Source organism: Balaenoptera borealis (genome assembly GCF_965194805.1).
Source record: "Balaenoptera borealis genome assembly, chromosome: 12".
In the NCBI taxonomy this organism is placed as follows: domain Eukaryota; kingdom Metazoa; phylum Chordata; class Mammalia; order Artiodactyla; family Balaenopteridae; genus Balaenoptera; species Balaenoptera borealis.
Window position 1 is genome coordinate 8230321 of NC_138869.1, and position 21700 is coordinate 8252020.

Genomic DNA, 21700 nt, shown 5'->3' on the forward strand with positions numbered 1-21700 from the left:
AATCTCGAAAACTTTACATTGTGAAAAAAGCAAGACACAAAAGATCATATATCTATGATTCTATTTAAATGAAATATCCAAACTAGGCAAATCCATAGACAGAAAGCAGACTAGTGGTTTCCAGAGAAAGGGAGAAGGAGCAGTGACTGCTAATGGCTATGGGGTTTCTTACTAGGATGATGAAAGTGTTTCAGAATTAAGACAGTGGTGACGGGCATACAATTTTGTGAATGTCGTACTAAATGTGATGTGATGGTTGTACCAAAACCACTGAACTGTACACTTTAAAAGGGTGAATTTTATGGTGTGTGAATTAAATCTTAATTTTAAAAGAAGAGACGGCACACTAGATGAGGCCCGAGGGCCGAAGTCTGCCAACCCCTGACCTAAAGGAAATGTCTGCTCTCAGCCCTGACACCTCAACGTCACCCTGAAGTGGCATCGACCCAAGCACAAGCATGAGGCACAGTGCCCTTGCTCACCTCCGGATGCTGCACTTGGCAGTGGTGCTTATCATCCAAGGCCCTTCCTAAACCCGCTCAATCAGAAAAGCTGGGGTCACATGACTGAACATGACTACACAGGACTGTAACATGCACCCCAAAGAAATACAGATATGACGAAGATTCTCTGCAGTCGGTGGCAGAAGAAAAGCCTGGACAGAGTTAGGAATTTCATTTTCACCTACTAAAGAATTGACCTAAAATGCCAGAAAACAGTCACCACTAAATTAGTAAAACAGAGAGGAATAGCTTACTTTAATGATGCTGCCATCCTGATGTATTCAGGAGCTTTTTGGTCAACTTTCTCCATGCAAAGTCGTAATTTCTAAGAACAAAAAAGAAGAGATGAGTTGTGCTCTCAAGGTACAGAAAAGCCTACCCAGAGGTTATGCTGAATCAACAGAGATGTATTTAAAATGTGCAGTTTTATAAAATGCAAAAAGTGCAGAGAGTGGTTTTTAGTTCTGTTTTGTTTTGTTTCTTGTTATCAATTTCCTGATTTAGACCTACTCTATAAGAAAACCTTGCAGGAAGGAAAGAAAGCAAGGGTGAACTTTTTTTTTTTTTTTTAATACATTTATTTATTTATTTTTGGCTGCGTTGGGTCTTTGTTGCTGTGCGCGGGCTTTCTCTAGTTGCGGCGAGCGGGTGCTACTCTTCGTTGCGGTGCGCGGGCTTCTCATTTCGGTGGCTTCTCTTGTTGAGGAGCACAGGCTCTAGGTGCATGGGCTTCAGTAGTTGTGGCTCACAGGCTCTAGAGCACAGGCTCAGTAGTTGTGGAGCACGGGCTTACTTGCTCCGTGGCATGTGGGATCTTCCCGGACCAGGGCTCGAACCCGTGTCCCCTGCATTGGCAGGCGGATTCTTAACCACTGCGCCACCAGGGAAGCCCAAGGGTGAACTTTTGACCGGATGTTTCTGAGAGGAGCAAGGCCTTCCAGGACACAAGTCATCTGAGTTAACCAAGGTAGAGAAAAGAAATTAGTTGCTATGTCCTTTATCTGCCAGGTGACGCCAGATCCCAGCACAAGGCACTGCCAGGGTGCACTTCAAAAAAGAAGGAAGCCAAAAGCACGGCAGCTATTTACAAAAATGAGTTATCAGATCGTGAACTCCACATAAAGGACGGCCAATGGCTACATCTGCAGCTCAGCAAGGGTTTAATTAACACCATTTCTAGTATCCTGAGTATTTTCACGGTGGTTTCAGAAATACAGCCACTCTGACCTGCAGAACTGCTACCAGTGACCATTCAGTGATCATCAGACAAAAACACATCCCTCCTTGGCGCTTCCCTGGTGGCGCAGTGGTTAAGAATCCGCCTGCCAATGCAGGGGACACGGGTTCGAGCCCTGGCCCAGGAAGATCCCACATGCCGCGGAGCAACTAAGCCCGTGCGCCGCAACTACTGACGCTGCGCTCTAGAGCCTGCGAGCCACAACTACTGAAGCCCACGTGCTACAACTACTGAAGCTCACGTGCCACAAGTACTGAAGACCGCGCACCGAGAGCCCGTGCTCCGCAACAAGAGAAGCCACCGCAATGAGAAGCCCGCGCACCACAATGAAGAGTAGCCCCTGCTCGCCACAACTAGAGAAAGCCCACACGCAGCAATGAAGCCCAACGCAGCCAAAAATAAATAAATAAATAAATAAAATCTATTAAAAAAAAAAAAAAGAACACACCCCTCCACTGTTCAGTTTTGCACAAACTGCTTCCGATGCCCGGGCTGGTTTCCTCCTCCCCATTTCCTACCACCTCCCTGCCCAACCCCCACCTGGCTCATCCTTCTCATCTTGCAGGCCTCACCTGGCCATTAGGAGGCCGAGCCAGGCTCACACCCAGTCTGACTCTAAATCCCAGCTGCTGGCACCATACTCTGCTCCTTTAAAGCAGCACCTACTGAAGGCATTCCAGGGTTGCTGGTGGTAATGAGAGCTGAGGAATTTGAATAGACTTAAAAGAGGAAGCTCTAAGCCTCTGGGCAGTTTCTCAAACTCCCAAGTGAGTGTGGCAGGTCTCTTCCAGCCCACTCTTCACCACCAGCTCCAGCTCCTGCCCACCCACAGAACTTGTCCACACCGCATGGCAACCACCCTTCCTCTTCTTGCCCCTGGGCCACGGAAGCCCCTAACCCCCCCCCCCCCCGCTGTCAAGTGGGCATGGAAGGGAGAGGGAACAAGCTTGTTGCAACATACCCAGTGACTCTGCGACTCACCCAGGGCCCTAGCTAGTGCCCTTTGGCAGAAACTAAAAATGATTCAAAGGAATGACTTCCCAAAGCATTCTCCAAAATCTGCAGGCACGTATATAAGCAACAGCCAAATCTCTCTAATCAGACTCAGGACCACACACGAATCACCTCGTAGAGCTTCACGATGTCAGGGGTGTGCTCCTTCTCGTCGATCTGCTGCTCTCTCTTGAGTAGTGTGTCCTTGCAGTGTGTACAGCAGCGGATCCGGTCGTCATCCTTCTCGTCCAGGACAGAGCTCACGCTGCTCACGCTGCTGATACTGGCCCGGCGGGAGCCGTGGACACTGTTGGGTGACTGGCTGGGGCTGGTATGAGTGCTCAGGGAGTCCTTGCTGGCACTGGTGAGCTTGTCTGTAAAGCACAACACAGGACAGGCAGCAGTGAGCCCGCAGCCTCCAATCACCCCACCAGCCACGACAGCAGTGGAGTCCAACGGTGGGCGTGGCACGAGAGCAGGCTCTGCCCACAGGCGAGAAGCACCCACACCTCTGCCTTCCCGGGCTCAGGCTCTGAGGTGGGATGGACGCCCAGCGCAGCCGGCAAAGAGCCAGGCAGCCTAGGACAGTCTGTCTTCGAGGCTCAGAAGCCCACCCCTAACCTGGCCTTACCACCTACTGCCCTGCTCCATCTGCCCCGTGCCTCAGACACAACCCAGGCTCTCCCTGGACTATCCTCCACGGCCTTCCCCCACGCCCAAACGCCAGACTCCTATCCCTTCCAAAGCTCATCTCAAATGGCACATCCTCCCGGAAACCCCCCCCCAATTCCCTGAGGCAAAAACAATCTGCCTTTCTATCAGTTTCTACCACGTCGCCCCTTGTGGAGCACTTCCCACTTTTCCCTGTAGTGATAGCTCTATGTACACCCCAGAGCTGCCCTAGGAATCTGTGATTCTGAGGGTAGAAACTGTCTTATTCATAGCTGCACCCCTGTATTTTTTCCAACAGGGCCACCTCATAGCAGCTGCCCAGTAAATGTCAGTTAATTAGCCCAAAAGAAGGACGGTGAAGAGTGTCCCCAAAACATAGTTTATAAAGTCTCAGGTAAGACAGGGAGTCGCCTCAGGGAGAAAGGGGAAGTATCAAGGTAACGTGAGCCTGCTGGACATCAGAGCTCGACAGAGGAAGCATCTGCTTCTGTCCCATGTTATCCAGACATCCTGCAGCCAACAGTACATGCAGAGTCAGCAGAACTCTCCAGGGTTGCAAAATCACCCCAAAAGTCCCAGAATTAGCCAAAACCCCATGAGATCATCTTTAGCAACCTTTAACCAGCTGAGATTCAAAGTTCTGGACCACTGGGACCACTGGGTTCCACCTAACCTTTACAGCCTCATTCCCACATTCTCAAGCAGTGTTTCACACCCCCAACTACTGTACCTGCTCATCTACTAACCTTCCCCGGGCCTTTCCACATCCCACACCTGTGCACCAGCTCTTCACTCTCCCCAGGATGCCTGCCTGCCCCACCTTTCTGCAGTCCCAGTTGTGTTTCAAGGCTCCTCTCAAACGTCACCTCCCGACCCTGAGCACCCACACTCTCCCTCTTCTCCGGACTCTGCAGCGGCCTCAGCAGCGCTCAGTGGCTCTCATATTACGACATTACAGCCTATTCTATATGACAGTGAGCTGTCTGTGACTCTTTGCTCAAAGGAAAGGACTAGCCCGCTGCTCATTTTTCAAGACCATCTCCTACAGTCTCCTCTCAAAGCCTCACCTGCCACTTCAAGCAGAGCTGACAAAGATTCCATCAACTCGGGACTTCCCTGGTGGCGCAGTGGTTAAGAATCCACCTGCCAATGCAGGGGATACGGGTTCGAGTCCTGGTCCGGGAAGATCCCACATGCCGTGGAGCAACTAAGCCCGTGCGCCACCACTACTGAGCCTGTGCTCTAGAGCCCGCTCACCACAACTACTGAGCCCGCTCACCACAACTACTGAAGCCCACGCGCCTAGAGCCCATGTTCCCTAACAAGAGAAGCCACCACAATGAAAAGCCTGTGCACCACAACGAAGAGTAGCCCCCGCTCGCCGCAAATGGAGAAAGCCCGCTAGCACCAATGAAGACCCAACACAGCCCAAAATAAATAAATAAATAAATAAATAAATTTATTTAAAAAAAAGATTCCGTCAACTCTCCCACATGCCTGACACAAGTTCTCTCATCATACCTGTCTCTTTATAAAGCACTTGTTTGTGAGTGTGTCTCCCCTGTTGGATGCTGGACTCCCTGAAGGAATGGATGACGCTTATAGACCAGACGTGGGCAAACAACAACCTGCAAGCCAAGTCCAGGCTGTTTTTGTATGGCCCTCAAGCTACATATGGTTTTTACACTTCAAAAAGGTTGTTTAAAACAGAAGAAGAAATGTGACAGAGACCGTATGTGGCCCACAAAGCCTGAAATATTTACTACCTGATCTTTTATGGGAAAAGTCTGCCAACCTCTGTTACAGACCACTGAATCACGGGTCCCTAACACAGGGCGTAGGCTGTAATGGGCTTCAAGGAATAAACAAGTAAATGAATGAAGATCCCATGGGCCATTAATTTAAAAAAAAAGTCCCCCAAATCACCCAGTGGTAATTAGTAAACAAGTTAGTCTCAGAAGGAGATCAGGGTCCAGGGCCTGCCTCCCCATCACCTACTTGCCAAGGGAAGGCTGATGAGCTCCATACACTTCTTGCACATAATAGACCCACAGAGGCGGCAGTGGTGGCGGCGGTTGCGGATGCTGAACTTATTCCCACAGTCTGGACAGAAGGGGACATCCTGGTCGTTGACCCAAGGCACCACGGACTTTTCTATTGCTTTGGGAAGAACAAAACAAAAACCAAACAAACATAAATGTAGGCCATTTTAAAAAGGAGATCTGGTCAAGAAGAAAGATAAAGAATAGAAGGAATGTGAGCAAAGTTCTAGAGTTACCTCGGATCTTCGCAGACTCAGTATTTGTTCTGTCAAATGCAGTGAGCTGACAAGGAGAAAAAAGTGCCAGAAAGAATTAATCTGGTGGTGTATACACTTTCTACAGGCAGAGGCATCAAGTGGGAATGAGCACACCAGCATTGCTCAAGTCTTATCTGTCGTCTCCAACCCCAAAATGTCACAAAAACAACTTTATGGGGGACAGAGTATTAGCTTTGCATCCAGAAGGTACCTCCCTTCGCATGACCCATTCCAATCTCTTTATTGTCAGTTACCCGCTTAAGCAATAACCAGGGGTAGGCAAGGACACGGTGGGGTGGCTACTGAAAGCAATGGGAACCCCCCGATTCGCCACAGTCCTCCTGGACAATGGAAGTGGTCACATATTTCTGCCCTACGAAGTACACATGAAGAACTGAACCCGTGTGGTTGCTGCCATGCCCACCACACCACCCAGCTTACACACAACAAGCATTTCCAGGGTTAAAGTAAACAGCAATCGTGGTATTGAAGACACACTCTTCAACCAACCACAGGACGAGAGGCTCCCACACTGCACAGTGGCCCTGGCAGGGTACTCCTCTCACGCCTGGTTACTAGCCTCTGTGTTTGCCATCCCATGGTATCACACACTATGCCTCACTGCGTGATTGTCCCTGGGACACCCAAACGAGGAAAGGATCTAAAGGCAGAAAGGCTGTCCAGCAGCCAAGTGGGCTTCATAGGAAGTAAAAGGGAAGCCGGATATGTGGCCAGTCATCAACTTGGGCCACTACCTTCAGTAAAGCCAGCCCAGGCTGGAACCATCCACCACGTCCTCAGCACAGCTCTAGGTAGGGCGCTTCCTTGCCAGCATGGGACATACACAATATACAAGACACATGCTACAGAAATGTAATTCTCCCCCCAGAAAATTTATACTTGCAGAAAAAAAGTGTTTTAAAACAAAAGAATTTACCTTCTCTAACCTGATTATTAATTTATTGACTTCAACGACATAGTGGTCAATTCTGGCAGCTCGGTGTTTTTTGAAGTCGGAAAGATGGCTTCTCACAGCACCTAGGAGGGGAGGTGGTGACATAAACGACTTGTCGTTTCCCTGAGGGAGCCTCTCTACCTTGAATTTCAAACATTCTAGGACTGTATTATATTTATCTATTTATTTATCTATCTATCGGCCGCACCGTGCAGCATGTGGGATCTTAGTTCCCCAACCAGGGATTGAACCTGGGCCCCCTACGTTGGGAGTGCGGAGTCTTAACCACTGGACCGCCAGGGAAGTCCATTAGAGTCTTACTAAAAATTAAAAAACTAGAAAAGCAAATGGAAGGAAATTTGCTAAAGTGTTAACTATGGTCACCTTGGGGCCACAAAGTATGATAGGAAAGACCTTAAGGACAGAGGTTGAACTCTGGAGCCAGCCTGTGCTCAAGTTTCAATTCTGCCACACACTGTGTGACCTTGGACAAGTTCCTAACCTCTCTGTAACTTGGAGTACTCAGCTATAACATGGGGAAAACAGTAGTACCTACTCCACAGGGCTGTTATCAGGACTAAAGAAGTTAAAATTTATAAAATCCTTAGAATACTGCCTGGCACATGAATTTTTGTTAAATAAAAAGGCAGTAACGTTATGGGTGATTTTTAAACATCTCATACTTTTCTGTACTTTTCAAGGCTGGTACAATATGGTTTTTCATCAGAATAAAAACAATCCTTCTCAAAATGTAAACGCTAATAGATGCCCTTGGAGGGGGCTAGTTAAACTGGTAACTTCTCAGTCCAGCAGGCAAGACCCAGGACAAACCTCCTCACACAAATGGAACCAAGTAGCCTGTTGTCTCAGTTCATCTGAAATATAACCTGCTCAATCTCACCTCTTCTGAAAGCCGGCCCTGCCCCCCAACCCTCCCAGCACTCAGTTCATTTCTTCCACCCAATGATGGCCTATTCATTTAGGTACTTTACCACAGGGGTCCCCAACCCATGCCACACAGCAGGAGGTGAGTGGAAGGCAAGGAGCGAGCAAAGCTTCATCTGCAGCTCCCCATCGCTCCCCACCGCCCGCATTACCACCTGCACCATCCCTCCCATCGCCCGCATTACCGCCTGAACCATCCACCCTCCACCCCTGTCTGTGGAAAACCTGTCTTCCTCGAAACCGGTCCCTGGTGCCAAAAAGGTTGGGGACCGCTGCTTTACCATATCTAGATCTTTACGCTACACTCTTAACCATCCATGCTTTTCTTCTTCCCTAATCAACTTTAACACCTAATTAAATTTTAGTTTTGAATTTTTAGGAGTGACAATACATATTAATTTTAAAATTTGCCATTCACTTGACCTTTTGTAATTTGTGACTTCCTTCAGTTGTTGAAACAGGCAAGTTAATCAGTAAATCACCTTGATAATTTAACACTGGCAATCATGAAATAAGCTATCAAAAAGCTAATAATTCATATGCTTGAAAAGTCTCCTTCATGTTTCTAATTGTCTTTCATATGTAACTAATAAATATATGCGTATAGTCTTATTTTTAAGCCATTTTTCTCCTGCCATAATGAAAATAAAATGTTTCCACTCTCCAACATGGTAGCCCCTAGCCACACCTGGAGACTGAGCACTTAAAATGTGGCTAATGTGTGGTTGTGGAACTGACTTTTAATTTTATTTAACTTTAATTTATTTAAATTTAAATAGCCACATATAGTTAGTAGCTATCATATTGGATAGTGTAATTATAGGACTTTCCTCTTCCAAAAAGACACATTCTGGGATTCCCTGGTGGTGCAGCGGTTAAGAATCTGCCTGCCAAGGCAGGGGACATGGGTTCGATCCCTGGTCTGGGAAGATCCCACATTCTGCGGAGCAACTAAGCCCATATGCCACAACTACTGAGGCTGCGCTCTAGAGCCCGCGTGCCACATCTCCTGAAGCCCGCACGCCTAGAACCCGTGCTCCGCAACAAGAGAAGCCACTGCAATGAGAAGCCCGCGCACCACAAGGAAGAGTAGCCCTGCTCGCTGCAACTAGAGAAAGCCTGTGTGCAGCAACGAAGACCCAACACAGCCAAAAATAAAAGTAAATAAAATAAATAAATTTATTAAAAAAATAAAATAAAAGACACATCCTGCAGCAGCACTATTTGGTAGCTGACCCCAGGGTAAATATCACTTCCCTTCTTAGAGCCTGTTTTCTCATCTATAAATGGAATGAGCATCACTACCCTTTCTACCTCACAAGGCTTTTGTGAAAGGTGAACAAGATAATGAGTATCAAAGTATAATAAAGTACTATGGGACTTCCCTGGCAGTCCAATGGTTAAGACTCCACACTTCCAATGCAGGGGGCGCGGGTTCGATCCCTGGTTGGGGAACTAAGATCCCACGTGCCATGCAGAGCAGCCCAAAAACAAAACAAAGTATAATAAACTACTACGACAGAATCATTATTTACCCATCGCATGGATAGAAAATACTATATTAATGATCACTATCATTCAACAGTTAAAGGACATGTAAGATTAGCTAGTTCAGCTCCATGTGGCATGATCTTTTTGGTAAAAGCTTTACTGAGTTATCATTCAAATACATACAATTCACCATTTAAAGCATACAAATTCAATGGCTTTTAGTATATTGACAGGGTTGTGCAACCATCACCAAAATAAATTTTAGAACATTTTCATCATCCCGAAAAGATGGTAATTTTGAAAGTAAGTAGATGATACCACAATTACATGCTTCAGAAAATTAAGTTGCATGAACCAGTGCTTCTCACTAGGCAGGTAATCAATGTCTACACAAGAAGAGACAGCCCAGTCAATGGACTGCACCTGGGCTGATGTCAGAGACCTGGATTCCTACCCCAGTTCTGCAGTTTCCTAGCTGTCTGACCCTGGGAGGTCCCCATGGAGTTCAGTAAGGATTAAATGAGAGTTCACATGTAAAGAATTTAATGCAGTGCCTAACACAAAGCAGAGGCCCAGCTCATTCTTGTCCATTTTCTCCCCCCACTAGAACACAAGGTCCAGAAGCTTACAACCATTCTGATTCACTGGTGTCTCTTCAGCTAACTCTTAAAACATATAGATGTTCAATAAACATTTGCTGAATGAATGAATGAATGAATGAACAAATGAAAAGAATTTCTTACCAAGCTCCTGGGGTTCCCACATGTAAGGATCAACCCCTCCATAGCTGAAAGACTCATATCCTTGGGTCCCTGATTCAGCTCGGTCATCTCCTTCTCGTTTCAACAGCCTGTTCTTTGCTTTCCTAGCCTTCTGGACAAGACCTTGAAAAATGGAACAAACACCATATGAATCCACGAAGAATACCCAGTAGAGAGTCAAGGTCCTATAGGAAGAGCACTTAGATTTCACCTATCAACAGGGTCCCAATGCATTTCACGGCTTCCCCTGTATCAGGGTTCTTTCATTTTCTGATGACATAAGTAATATGAGGGAAGGAGGAAAACTTCTAGAATCACTGTCACAATCCATTTACTGGTCCAATTCCATCCTCCAGCCCATATACATTACAGGGATCTTGTTGCTTAAATCAATTATAAAGTTAAGGAGAGACTCAACTGCAGGCTGAGGAACATCAGCAAACCCTACCAGAAAATTGGTTCTGAAGTAGAGATTCTTGAATTCAAAGATCTGTACTTTAGATATGTAGTATGGAAGGGAACTCTTGGGTCTGGGGTCCCATAAGAAAGCTGCAGACTGTGATTTCAGCAGTATTATTATGATTAACTCTAGTCTAAAATCCTAGAGCCATAAAAGATAAAAGAGACTATTTCAGACAAAATTAGAGAATTTCAAGGACTGTAACAGCTCGGGGCCAAGGAAGTAGACAAGAGGAACTATGTGCTTCTATGAGGACAAAAACGCCAAGTCAAGAGCTTGAAAGGTAAAGAGAGAGAGCTAAATAGTAGGAATATGAGGACATTATGTTTTTATTTATTTATTTATTTATTAATTATTTGGCTGCATTGGGTCTTCGTTGCTGCGCTCAGGCTTTCTCTAGTTGCGGCGAGCTAGGGCTACTCTTCATTGTGGTGCGTGGGCTTCTCATTGTGGTGGCTTCCCCTGTTGCGGAGCACCGGCTCTAGGCATGCAGGCTCAGTAGTTGTGGCACGCAGGCTCAGTAGTTGTGGCTTGCAGGCTCTAGAGCTCAGGCTCAGTAATTGTGGCGCTCAGGCTTAGTTGCTCCGCCGCATGTGGGATCTTCCCGGACCAGGGCTCGAACCCGTGTCCCCTGCATTGGCAGGCGGATTCTTAAACACTGCACCACCAGGGGAGTCCCGAGGACATTATGGATAGTAGAGTCTATCCCCCGGTAAGTCATTCCCTAGCCTTGGGTCTTGCCTCCCAAATTCCAGCAAGACAAATGGAATAAGAATCTTAATGAACACCAGAGTGTCTCCCAGATTTCAAGCTTCCTAAAAAAGAGGCTGATTAAGAGGAACAGAGAGAATGAGGAAAGTTAAATTCAACTGACAGCCCTTGTGTCCTGAAAAAGCTTTGTTAAAAAAAATGCATCTCAGATAAGGCAAATGTCCTAGACACAAAATGGACTAGACACTGAATCCTTCCTGAAAGGTTTGGATGGCTTTTTTATAGCAGAAGTTAGCTATAAAGTAAGCCTAGTGAAGGCACTAGGAAGACAATGGGCTATATACATAAATAGTTTCCCTCTGATGTGAGATACTGTGAGTTAGGAGAGAAAGTAGCCCATAACCTGCCCTCGTCTGGGATGGTGAGGCTAGTTTTAAGAGATTATGCTAGAGTTAGAACCAAAGCTTGAGCCAACCAAAGAAGGTCTTTCTTGCAGCCTTCCATTGTAACGGACACTAAATAGAGAACTAGAAATGCCCTTCCTAATAAAAGCAGGCTTTAGTGCTTGCAACCTGGCCCCTTAGCTACCATCATCTTTGAGAGTTATTTCCAGTCCCAGGTTTCACAAGAGCCCACATCAAGCCAAGTAAAGGAAGCAGAGGTAGGAGGAAAGAACTCCACCTGAAGAGGTAGTTTCCAGTATTTGATCGGCCCAAAGCATTTCTTCAACTCAGTACCAAGTTTCTCCTTTTCATTAGTGAAAAGAAAGCCCAAGTCTTGACTTCTTGCAAATGTTTTGTGATTATGAGCTACATGAAAGAAAAGGGGACTAAAATCTAGGTGCCTTATTCATTTTGCCTGTCTTCCCCTCACAGCCAAAGCAGCAGGAAATTCACTGTCTCTCAAAGGAGGCAGAAACAGAAAAGCAGAGAGAAACAGACACTGACAGAAAACAGAAACTAAATTTGATAACTCCCGGTCTCTCTCCAGCTAGTACTCAGGATCAACCCTCACTTGGTTTCAGTCAGCAGCAGAAGGTCCTATATCTATTATTCCCTCGATAATCTTACACATTTTCCCCCTAATACAAGGGCAGTCATCACAGGAATGTGAGGACATTCTCTAACCTCTCCACCCACTGGCATCAAAGTTTTAGTGATATCACGGTGTATGACTCAGTTGAGCTGGCACTAAGACTAGATGCTCACTGAAAATCATGGAGGCCCTTCAGTTATCCAAAGGACACTTAGACAATCAGTTCCTTCGTTTGCTAGTTTTCCAGCTGTAGTGCATGCTGTGACTGGAATACAGGGCCTCACCTCATCAGTGATGCCACATGCAAAGAGCAGCATTAGGCTTAGAGGTGATGGAAGACATGGGGTCAAGGCCTACCTCTGTCAATTCCTATCTGACCTTGGATAAGTCACTCCACATCTCTGAGCCTCACTTTTTCTCTATAAAATGAGACCAACACCTTCCTGCAGGGTTGCTGGGAGAGTCAAATGAAATAACAATGTATGTGAAAGAACATACATTTCTCTTTTTTTTTTTTCTTTCTTGTCTCCTCAGAGTTATGACTCTGCTCCAGCCTCTATAGCCAGAAGCCACCTAGTCCATTGCAGCCTTCAGGATTTTGAAAATGTTTGACTTTGTCATATTTTTGACAGAAGTTATAAATGTTAATACTTTCAACAACTCTTTTTTTTCGGAACTGAAAAGTGAGACATGGAGTGAGACTTTGATTACAAGGGGCATGTGACTCACATGTGTGGAGGCCAGAGTCCGCTTAGGAATACATGGATCATTCCTTTCTCTCCCACCCAACAAAGAATTGTGAATACAGCAATAGACCTTTTTAATCTCACTGCCTTCAGAAATGTGGCCAGCTATTAACTGAATCACTAGGAAAGTGAATTCCAGAGCACCAGCATCATACTTAGGAGTTAGAATCTAAAGTCCGGGAAATGAATAATCTGTATAGCAAAAATTACTTTGAAAAATTCTTTCTGCAACCCTCCAGGACCTGAGGGTCCTTGGAAGCTCAAAAACCAAGTTTTAACTTTTTGGGTTTAACTCCTTATATTTCAACCATAATCTTCCTTTTCCTGTGCTGCAGAGGACAAGGTCTAGTTGAAGAAGTAAGGATGGCAGGAAGGCCTGAATTTGTGACAGGTGAATGGGTGTACAATGTGCCTCCACTTACAGAGCAAAGGAAAGGAATTCCACCCCAAACCCTCTTAGGCTGGCAGTTAGGTAATTCAAACATTCTAGCAAGAGACAGCAGAGGACAGTAATTACACTTACTAGGTTCAAAGCCGGGCTCTACCTCACTTTGCAGCTTCAGGCAAGTTATCTCTGTGTCTAATCTCTCTGTGTCTGGTATCCTCATCAGTAAGATGGGGCTCATAGTCACATAGTTATCGTGAGAATTAAATAAAGTTAATACACTGGAAGATTTTGAATAATGCCTGGCACATGGAAAGCACTAGAAATATGTTCTCTATTATTATTATTAATTTCCTATTGTTTATCATATTACGGTGGCAACATGGTAGCTGATGAAAACCATCCCACGAGTTAAAGCTCCCAGTGACAGAATGAGATAAGCAGAAAATCCTTGCCTCTTACTTTTAATTTGCCCTTTGACATCGCGGTCTTCCCCGGAGTGCTCTTCCTCATAATGTGACTGCAGCTGATAGAAAGACTGCAGGTCCTTCAGGCACAAAGGGCAGAGGAAGCCCTCCCTCACTTCCCCTGGGTCATCCAGAGAAGCCATGGCAGTGTCACTCTCAACCCCCGCAAGGCAGGGTCTTCATGCCAAGAGCCAGCTTGATTCCTCCACAAGAGACAAGGGATCCGCAGCATTAGCTTAACCGAGCAGCATACAGGTGATGGGGAAGTGGCATCACGGCCCTGGATGAGGTATCCTCTCTGGAGTAGGAGTCCTAAGAAAGGAAAGAAGTGGGAGGAAACCAATTCAGGCAAATTAGCAGCAATTGAGAATTTTCCTTGTTCTTTTCACAGTTCAGGAAGGGTACTTAACATTTTTCAGTGCAAGTTTGAGAACACAAACTGCTTTCTCGAATCCTTAGACCAAAACACAAAACTTTCTAAGATATGAGAACATCACTGGACAATGGCAATTCAGTGAAAGGGAAAGCACAGATTCTTGAAGATAAGAAAGGAAAATACAACTTCAACAGTAAACACAATACCAAGGCAATTCACCAACATTCATTCCAATGATCCAGCTGCATAATCTGTATGCCACTTTAGCCGCTGGGTAAATGTCTGAAATAGTTATCAACAAGCACAAATTTTTATTTGCCCCTCTTTACCTTGAGCATTTATTCAACTACATATATGGAGCTCTTGCACCTCTGTCAAAAAGGCACTGATAAAAAAAAAAAAAAAAAAAGGCACTGATGTAAAAGGGATAGCGCCTGCCCTAAAAATCAAACCAAACCAAATCAAACAAAATCCCAGCTTCAGTCTAAGGAGGAGCATTAGAAACCTAGTGATCAAAAAGAAAAATCTATTCTGTGTCTTACGTTTGTAGGGTACCTTTTCTCCAATGAACTTACTAGACTTTATAAACCAGCAAGCCTAACGTTCTCACTGCTTCAAAAATAAAAGAAGCTGATGCTTATACAATTCAGGGCTTAATAAGTTACATTTTCAGTTTTATCCGGCCACGGCAAAGTCACTTCCAATGTCACCTCAGAAAGATGCACAGCCATAGGGAAACGCAGACAAAACCAATCCACGGAAGCAGAGAAATTTCTCCCCAAGAACCTGAGGCCACAAACCACAGTAGAGAGTGAGAGGGAATGTATGACCGTCAGCTTTGAGCTGTGGATGGACCTGCTAACAGGGCCACGGAGGAGGAACTGCCTAGCCCTCCAAGCTGAAGAGTGGCAGTGACCCAGGAAATAAACAAATGAAACACGAGGTCCCTGTTTTCTTCCTCTAGCTAAAAAGCCCAATGGCTATATACATTCAGATCTCAGCCCCTTTTCCAGACGGTCGCTGAAAGAGCAGCTCCCGGCCCCTCCCAGCCAGTGGTTCACCCGAGCCCCCTTCCTTCCCACGCACTCATGCTACCAACACACACTCCCCGCATCTCAAGACACCCTCACTTCCTCGAGAATGTCTTGCTTGACGCATTCTCCCATCGGGCAGCCCTGCACCTCTCCTCATAGCATTTATCTCAATTTGTAATCACAGGTACACAAAGCGACTTAATCCGACAGCCTGTAAGCTGTTTGAGAGCACAAGCCACGTCCTCGTTCCCAACACCACACCCCCCGGGTCAGTGCCCGGTACAAACCACCGAGAATCTCAACAACGCTCCAAGGGTGAATAAATGCATGAACGGACGAACCCTACAATCATATAACCAAATACCCACCACAAACCACCAAGCCAGGCCCCACGTCCACAACATATGCGAGACCCTCACACCCTAAATCACGTCCAAAGTCCAAATAAAACCCACATCTCCTGCAACTCCACGTCCAGCGTGAGTGCTGCCGGCCACACGCCGCAGCCACCACACATCCCCCGGCCACCCGACCACCCTCCACGTAACTCAACGTGACGTGCACGCGCCGCATCACCGCACCCACAGTGCGGTGGGTGAAAAGGCTCATCCCCACAAAGCACACACGACAACTTCACATAGGCACCACACAAACCCCGAACCCAAACGCCTAAACCTCCACAGAAGACCCAAAAAACGCTCCTTGGAGACAGCCCCCCGCTGCCCCAGCCGCATAACGCTACAGGGCTCACACAACCCCAAGCAACCACAGAGTAAAAACACCCCGGGCACACGAGCGAGACGCGCGGCCCGAGAGCCCCAGCGCCCACCATGCACGTCACACCCACCACACACAGATCCCACGCCCGCACGGCCCGCCCGCCCGGTTTCTGACAAGAGCCGCGCCCAGCCCCGCAGGCACGCCCAGCCCTGTGTACCTTTCCCGGTACCACAGCCGCGAAGGCCTGTCCAGTTCTCCGACCCGAGCTTGGGGCCTCCACGACCCCTCAAGCGGTCGCGGCCACCATCTCCATCGACTGCTCGGCGCTCGACAGGCGCTCCTGCGTCGACGCCTAAAACGAAAGAAAGGCAGACGGACCACGGAGGAGCGCCGAGTCTTCGAGGTGACGAAAGGGACTCCCCAAGCGCAGGCCAGCGGCGGATTCTGCGCAGGCGCAGGAAAAACCGGCCAGGCGAGGCTGGGTAATTTTGCGACGTTTTGACGACTCTGGTAGTTCCGCCAGCGAAGTTGAACTACGCCCCTTGCTCTCCACCCCACTGCTAAGTATGGGAAAACTGAAGCCCGTGCTTTTTTGCTCCTTGACCGAGGTGCGCAGTGAATGAGGCAGCGAATGGTTTTGAATGCCTCCTCCCTCACCGCCAAATGCGCTCCTAAATTAATTAGAGTCAATTAAACTTCCTGAGCGGTAGAGAGTAAAGGAATTATTTCAGAGGCTTGGAGGATGTGGAGAGTCTGGAATATAACAGCATGAGAGTGGGCTTATAATGACAGGAAGTATACATCCAAAACAGGTACAGTGTGCTCAGGAAAATCTGTGAAATTTTCCAATACAAACAACACTGTAATGAGATATCACTTTACAACTGTTATAGTGGCCGTTATCAAAAGAAATGTGTTGCGGAAGATGGGAATGGAACACATGTAGACTATCGCTGAGAATCTAAATTTCTGCACCCACTACGGAAAACACGGAGGTTCCTCAAAAAATTTAAAAATAGAGCTAACATAGGACTCACTAAATCCGCTTCCGGGTGTTTATCTGCAGAACAGGAAAATACTAATTCAAAGAGGTATCTACATCCACTTATCTACTGCAGCATCACTTACAGTACGCAAGATATGTAAACAACCTAAGTGTCCACCAACGGATGAATGGATAAAGAACAATGTGTGGGGGAAAAACACACGCACACAAAAGAAACCCCAACGATATTCCCCACAGGCCTCAGTGACCTGGGCTGGTGTCACATCCCTGGACCCTGAACAGCCTTGTGTCCCAAGGCTAGACTGTGGCGGAGCTGAGGGACCTGGGGAGGATGTACCGGCAAATGAGCCCCCCTTGCACCTGCAGAGCCAGCTTCCCTGGGGATGGGACCACCATCTCCAGATCCAGGCCGGCCGTCGTACAGCTCAACCAAGCCGAGTGCACCCAAAGCCCGGTGGACCCTACGGCTGTAAGAGCTCTGATTAAGTCACCAGGTCTCCAAGTCTCCTGGTGCTGGGTTCCCAGCGGCAGCCTCCTTCCTCGGAATCCCCCACACTCCGTACGACAGTACCCTCAGCATTGCCGTGTGGGCAGGGGTTGGATCTTCCTGGGGCTGAAGGGTAAGGGGGAAGCAACAATGAGACGCCAGCCCTTAGCTGTTTCTTCTGGCACATTCCACTGTAATATCTAACCCAGAAACAGGACTTTCTCTATGGCTCTGATTGCCCAGTAACCAGAGTTGGGCCTGAAGCAGTGCTGCCGCCTAGTGTACAAATCCTGGAACAACAACTTAAAAACCGGTACTTCAGGGAGATCAGCTTTATGCTCTGTGAAAACCTAGAGCGGTGGGTTGGGGGGGTCGAAGGGAGACGCAAGAGGGAGGGGGTATGGGGATATAGGTAAACGTATAGCTGACTCACTTTGTGATACAGCAGAAACTAACACACCATTGTAAAGCAATTACACTCCAATAAAGATGTTAAAAAAAAAAGAACAAACCTGTGCTTACGGGCACTTAATATTAAAAAGGCCTGCAGGGGCTGTAAATGACAGCAACCCTCAAGAAACATCCTGCAGTAGGTAATCGAAAAAGATTTCAAAATACGGAGGACTTGCCAGAAGCCATTTCAAGAGGGAAATTTAACGGACACTGTTTTGCTTAGTTCTGTTTTGCTATGTAACCACATGGAAAGAGGTCCACATTGCCAATGATTACAGAAAGTAAGATCAAAATCAAAACGAGGGATCACCTCACACCCGTCAGAAGGGCCATCATCAAAAAGTCTACAAACAAGAAAGGCAGGACAGGGCATGGAGAAAAGGGAACCCTCCTGCGCTGGTTTTGGGAAGGTAAATTGGTACGAGGCATGGGGGAGAACAGTATGGAGGTTTGTTAAAAAACTTAGAATAAAGCTACCACATGGCCAGGCAACCCCACTCTTCGGCCTCTATGCGGAGAAACACCAAAATTCAAAAAGACACATCACCCCCCTGTTCACTGCGTCAGTATTTACTGGAGCCAAGACATGTAGGCAACCAAAGGTCCAAAAGCCGACTGACGAATAAAGAGGATATGGTACATATACAGGACGGAATATGACTGCCACAATAGCAATGAAATAATGCCTTCTGCAGCAACATGCATGGACTGGAGATGATCACACGAAGTGGAGGAGGTCAGACAGTTAAGGACAAATAGCATATGACATCACATAGAGGTGGAATCTAGCAATCGATACAAATGAACACATTAACAAACGAGAAACAGGCTCACAAACTTAAACAACTTCTGCTTACCAGAGGGGAAAAGTGGGCAGGGAAGGGAGGGAGAAAGGGAGGGATGAATATAGACACACGAATATACGTAAACTCAAAAATCACCAAGGACCAACTGCTTAGCACAGGGAATCCTACTCACCAATCAGTTATAACCTATATGGGAAAAGAATCGGAAAAATAATAGATATCTATATACGTATAACTGAATCAGGTTGCGGTACAGCCAACACAAACACAACACTGTAAATTGACTCAGTTCCAATATAAAATAAAATTAAAAAGAAAAGAAATCCGAAAGATATTCCCCATAGGGCTCCAAGACTTTTGCTACTGTCAAATCCCTGGATACCGAACAGCCTTGTGTCCCAAGTCTGGACTGTGGCGGAGCTGAGGGACCTGGGTAGGATATGCCAGCAAATAAGACCCCCTTACACCTGCAGTGCGAGGTTCCCTGGGGATGGGACCACGACCTACAGATCCAGGTGGGCCGTGCTGCAGCTCAACCAAGCCGAGTGCACCCAAAGGCCGGCGGATTTTCCGGCTGGAAAAGCTTTGAAAACTCACCTGGTGTCCAAGTCTCCTGATTCTGGGTTTCCACCGGCAGCCTCCTTCCTCGGAATCCCCCCATCTACGAACGACAGCATCCTCAGCACTGCCTTGTGGGCAGGGCTTGGGATTTGCCTGAGGGTTAAAGGGGAAGAGGGAGGCAGCAATGAGGCACCAGCCCTTAGCTGTTTCTTCTGGATATTCCACCCTAATCTACAACCCCGGAACGCGACTTTCTCTATGGCTCTGGTTGCCCGAGTAACCAGTTGGGCCTGAAGAAGTGCTGCCCCCTTGTGGACGCGCCCCATTACAACAACTGGAAAAGCGGTGCTCATGGGCACTTCATATTCAAAAGGCCTGCGGGGGCTGTAAATGACACCTGCCCTCAAGAGAGATCCTCGCGGAGGTAATGGAAAAAGAATTCAACACAGAGCCGACCTTCACGCAGCCAATTCGATAGCGAAACTGTACTCATCACACCGTTTAAAACAAAACCACCTGCAAGATACGCAAACTGCTGGTTCCCCAAGGGACAGGTGTGGGGGGAGGAATCAGTTAGGACGTTGGGATTCACATATACACTACAACATGTATAAACTAGATAACCAACCAGGACCTACTGTACAGCAGAGGGAAATCTACTCAACACTCTGCTATACCCTATACGAGAATAGCATCCACAAAATTAGACATGTGTGTATATGTATAACTGTATCAGGTTGCTGGACACCTAAAAAAAACACGACATAATTGTAAATGAACTATACGTCGACAGAAAACAAAAATTAAATAAAGAAAAAGAAAGAAAAAAAGAAAGAAAGGCCCACTCTCTTCACCGCAGGCGTATGTGACCGGGGCTGGGGTCACATCCCTAAAGCTTGAGCTGACCTGGGTCCCAAGGCTGGACTGTCCTGGGGTTGAGGGAACTGGGGAGGATGTGGTAGCAAAGCAGCCCCCTTGGACCTGTAGTGACGGGTCCTCTCTGCGTGGACCACAATCTCCAGATCCTGGCGGGCCCTCTACACCTCAGCCAAGCCTAGTGCACCCAAAGAATGGTGGGCCCTCTGGGCTGGAAGAACTTCGAAACGTCACCTGGTCTGCACGTGTCCCGGTGGTGGGGTTCCCACGTGCAGCCTCCTTCCTTAGAGTCGTCCTCCATCTACGTATGACAGCATCCTCAGCACGGTGGCTTGACAGGGGTTGGGAATTGTCTGAAGTTGGGGGGAGGGCAAGGGGGAAAAAGGAATGGAACACAAGCCCTTGGGTGATTCTGCTAGCACCTTCCACTCTAATTCACGACCCAGGAACAGCACTTTTGCTAAGGCTCCTGTAGCCTTAGTAACCAGAGTTGGGCAGGAGGAAATGCTGCCGCCTTGTGGCCGTTTCTTGTAACAACAACTTTAAACCCGCTGCTTCTTCACTAAACCGGCTGGGCTGTAAATGACACCTGCCCTCAAGAAAGATCCCCGAGGAGGTAATCGAAAAAGAAATCAAGACAGGGCCGACCTTCACGTAGCCAATTTCGAGAGGGAAACCGCACTCACACCGATGAAAACAAAACCACCTGCAACGATGCGCAACATCGATAATTCTTAGAGAAACGCAATTCAAACCTACCACGAGGTGTCACCTCGCAGCGGTCACAACGGCCATCACCAAAAAGTCTACAAACAATAAGTGTGGGAGAGGCCGTGGAAGAAACGGAACCCTCCTCTGCTGTTGGTGGAAATGTAAATGGCTAACAGGCGCTATGCACAACAGTACGGAGGTTCTTGAACAAAAAAAACTAAAACTACAGCGACCAAATGATGCGGCAATTCCACTCCTGGGCCTAGATCTGGAGAAACTCATCATTCGAGAAGGCACAAGAACACCAACATTGCCCGCAGCACGACAAACAATAGCCAAGACTTGGAAGCAACCAAAATGTCCATCGACAGATGAGCGGCTAACGAAGATGCGGTAGTTATATACAATGGGATATAAGTCAGCCATATAAACGGATGAAATCATGCCAATTTCAGCAACATGGGTGCACTGGAGATGATCATACTAAGCGGAGACCGTCAGACACAGAAGGACAAATAGCATATGAGACCAATTAGAGGTGGGATCAAACAAGTGATAAAAATGAATTCATTTCCCAAAGAGAAACAGACTCACAAACTTAGAAAACGACTTACGGTTACCTGAGGGGAAAGGGAGGCGGGGGGCAGGGAGGGAGAAATTAGATTATTGGGATTAACAATACACAGTAATATATGTAAACTCCACAATTACCAAGGACCTACTGCTTAGCACAGGGAACTCTAGTCACCAATCAGTTATAACCTATATGGGAAAAGAATCGGAAAAAAATGGATATCTGTATACGTATAACTGAATCAGGCTGCTGTATAGACAACACAAACACAACACTGGAAATACACTCTGTTCCAACATAAAATAAAATTAAACTTAAAGAAAAGCGAACCCAACGATATTCCCCACAGGCCTCGGTAACCTGGGCTGGTGTCACATCCCTGCAGCCTGAGCAGACTTGTGTCTCAAGGCTGGACTGTGGCGGAGCTGAGGGACCT

At 47.0% G+C, this 21700-nt stretch overlaps 1 protein-coding gene across 3 annotated transcripts in view; it reads right to left on the reverse strand.

Moving 5' to 3' along the window:
• RBSN (rabenosyn, RAB effector) overlaps nucleotides 1-19406 on the reverse strand; it is a 28843-nt gene extending 9437 nt beyond the window's left edge. Inside the window, exons 1-9 of one of the 3 annotated variants that reach the window (XM_082345707.1) lie at nucleotides 19140-19406; nucleotides 16008-16142; nucleotides 13656-13972; nucleotides 9839-9979; nucleotides 6642-6742; nucleotides 5684-5729; nucleotides 5404-5565; nucleotides 2866-3107; nucleotides 758-828 (exon numbers count right to left, since the gene is read on the reverse strand). In XM_082345707.1, coding sequence (XP_082201833.1) covers nucleotides 758-828; nucleotides 2866-3107; nucleotides 5404-5565; nucleotides 5684-5729; nucleotides 6642-6742; nucleotides 9839-9979; nucleotides 13656-13803 — 911 coding nt within the window. In that variant the 5' untranslated portion in view covers nucleotides 13804-13972; nucleotides 16008-16142; nucleotides 19140-19406. Of the gene's footprint in view, nucleotides 1-757; nucleotides 829-2865; nucleotides 3108-5403; nucleotides 5566-5683; nucleotides 5730-6641; nucleotides 6743-9838; nucleotides 9980-13655; nucleotides 13973-16007; nucleotides 16143-19139 lie in introns of those variants that run through there. The other 2 variants (XM_082345708.1, XM_082345709.1) reach the window with 2 other exon arrangements.
• Between the last annotated feature and the right edge of the window lie 2294 nt (nucleotides 19407-21700).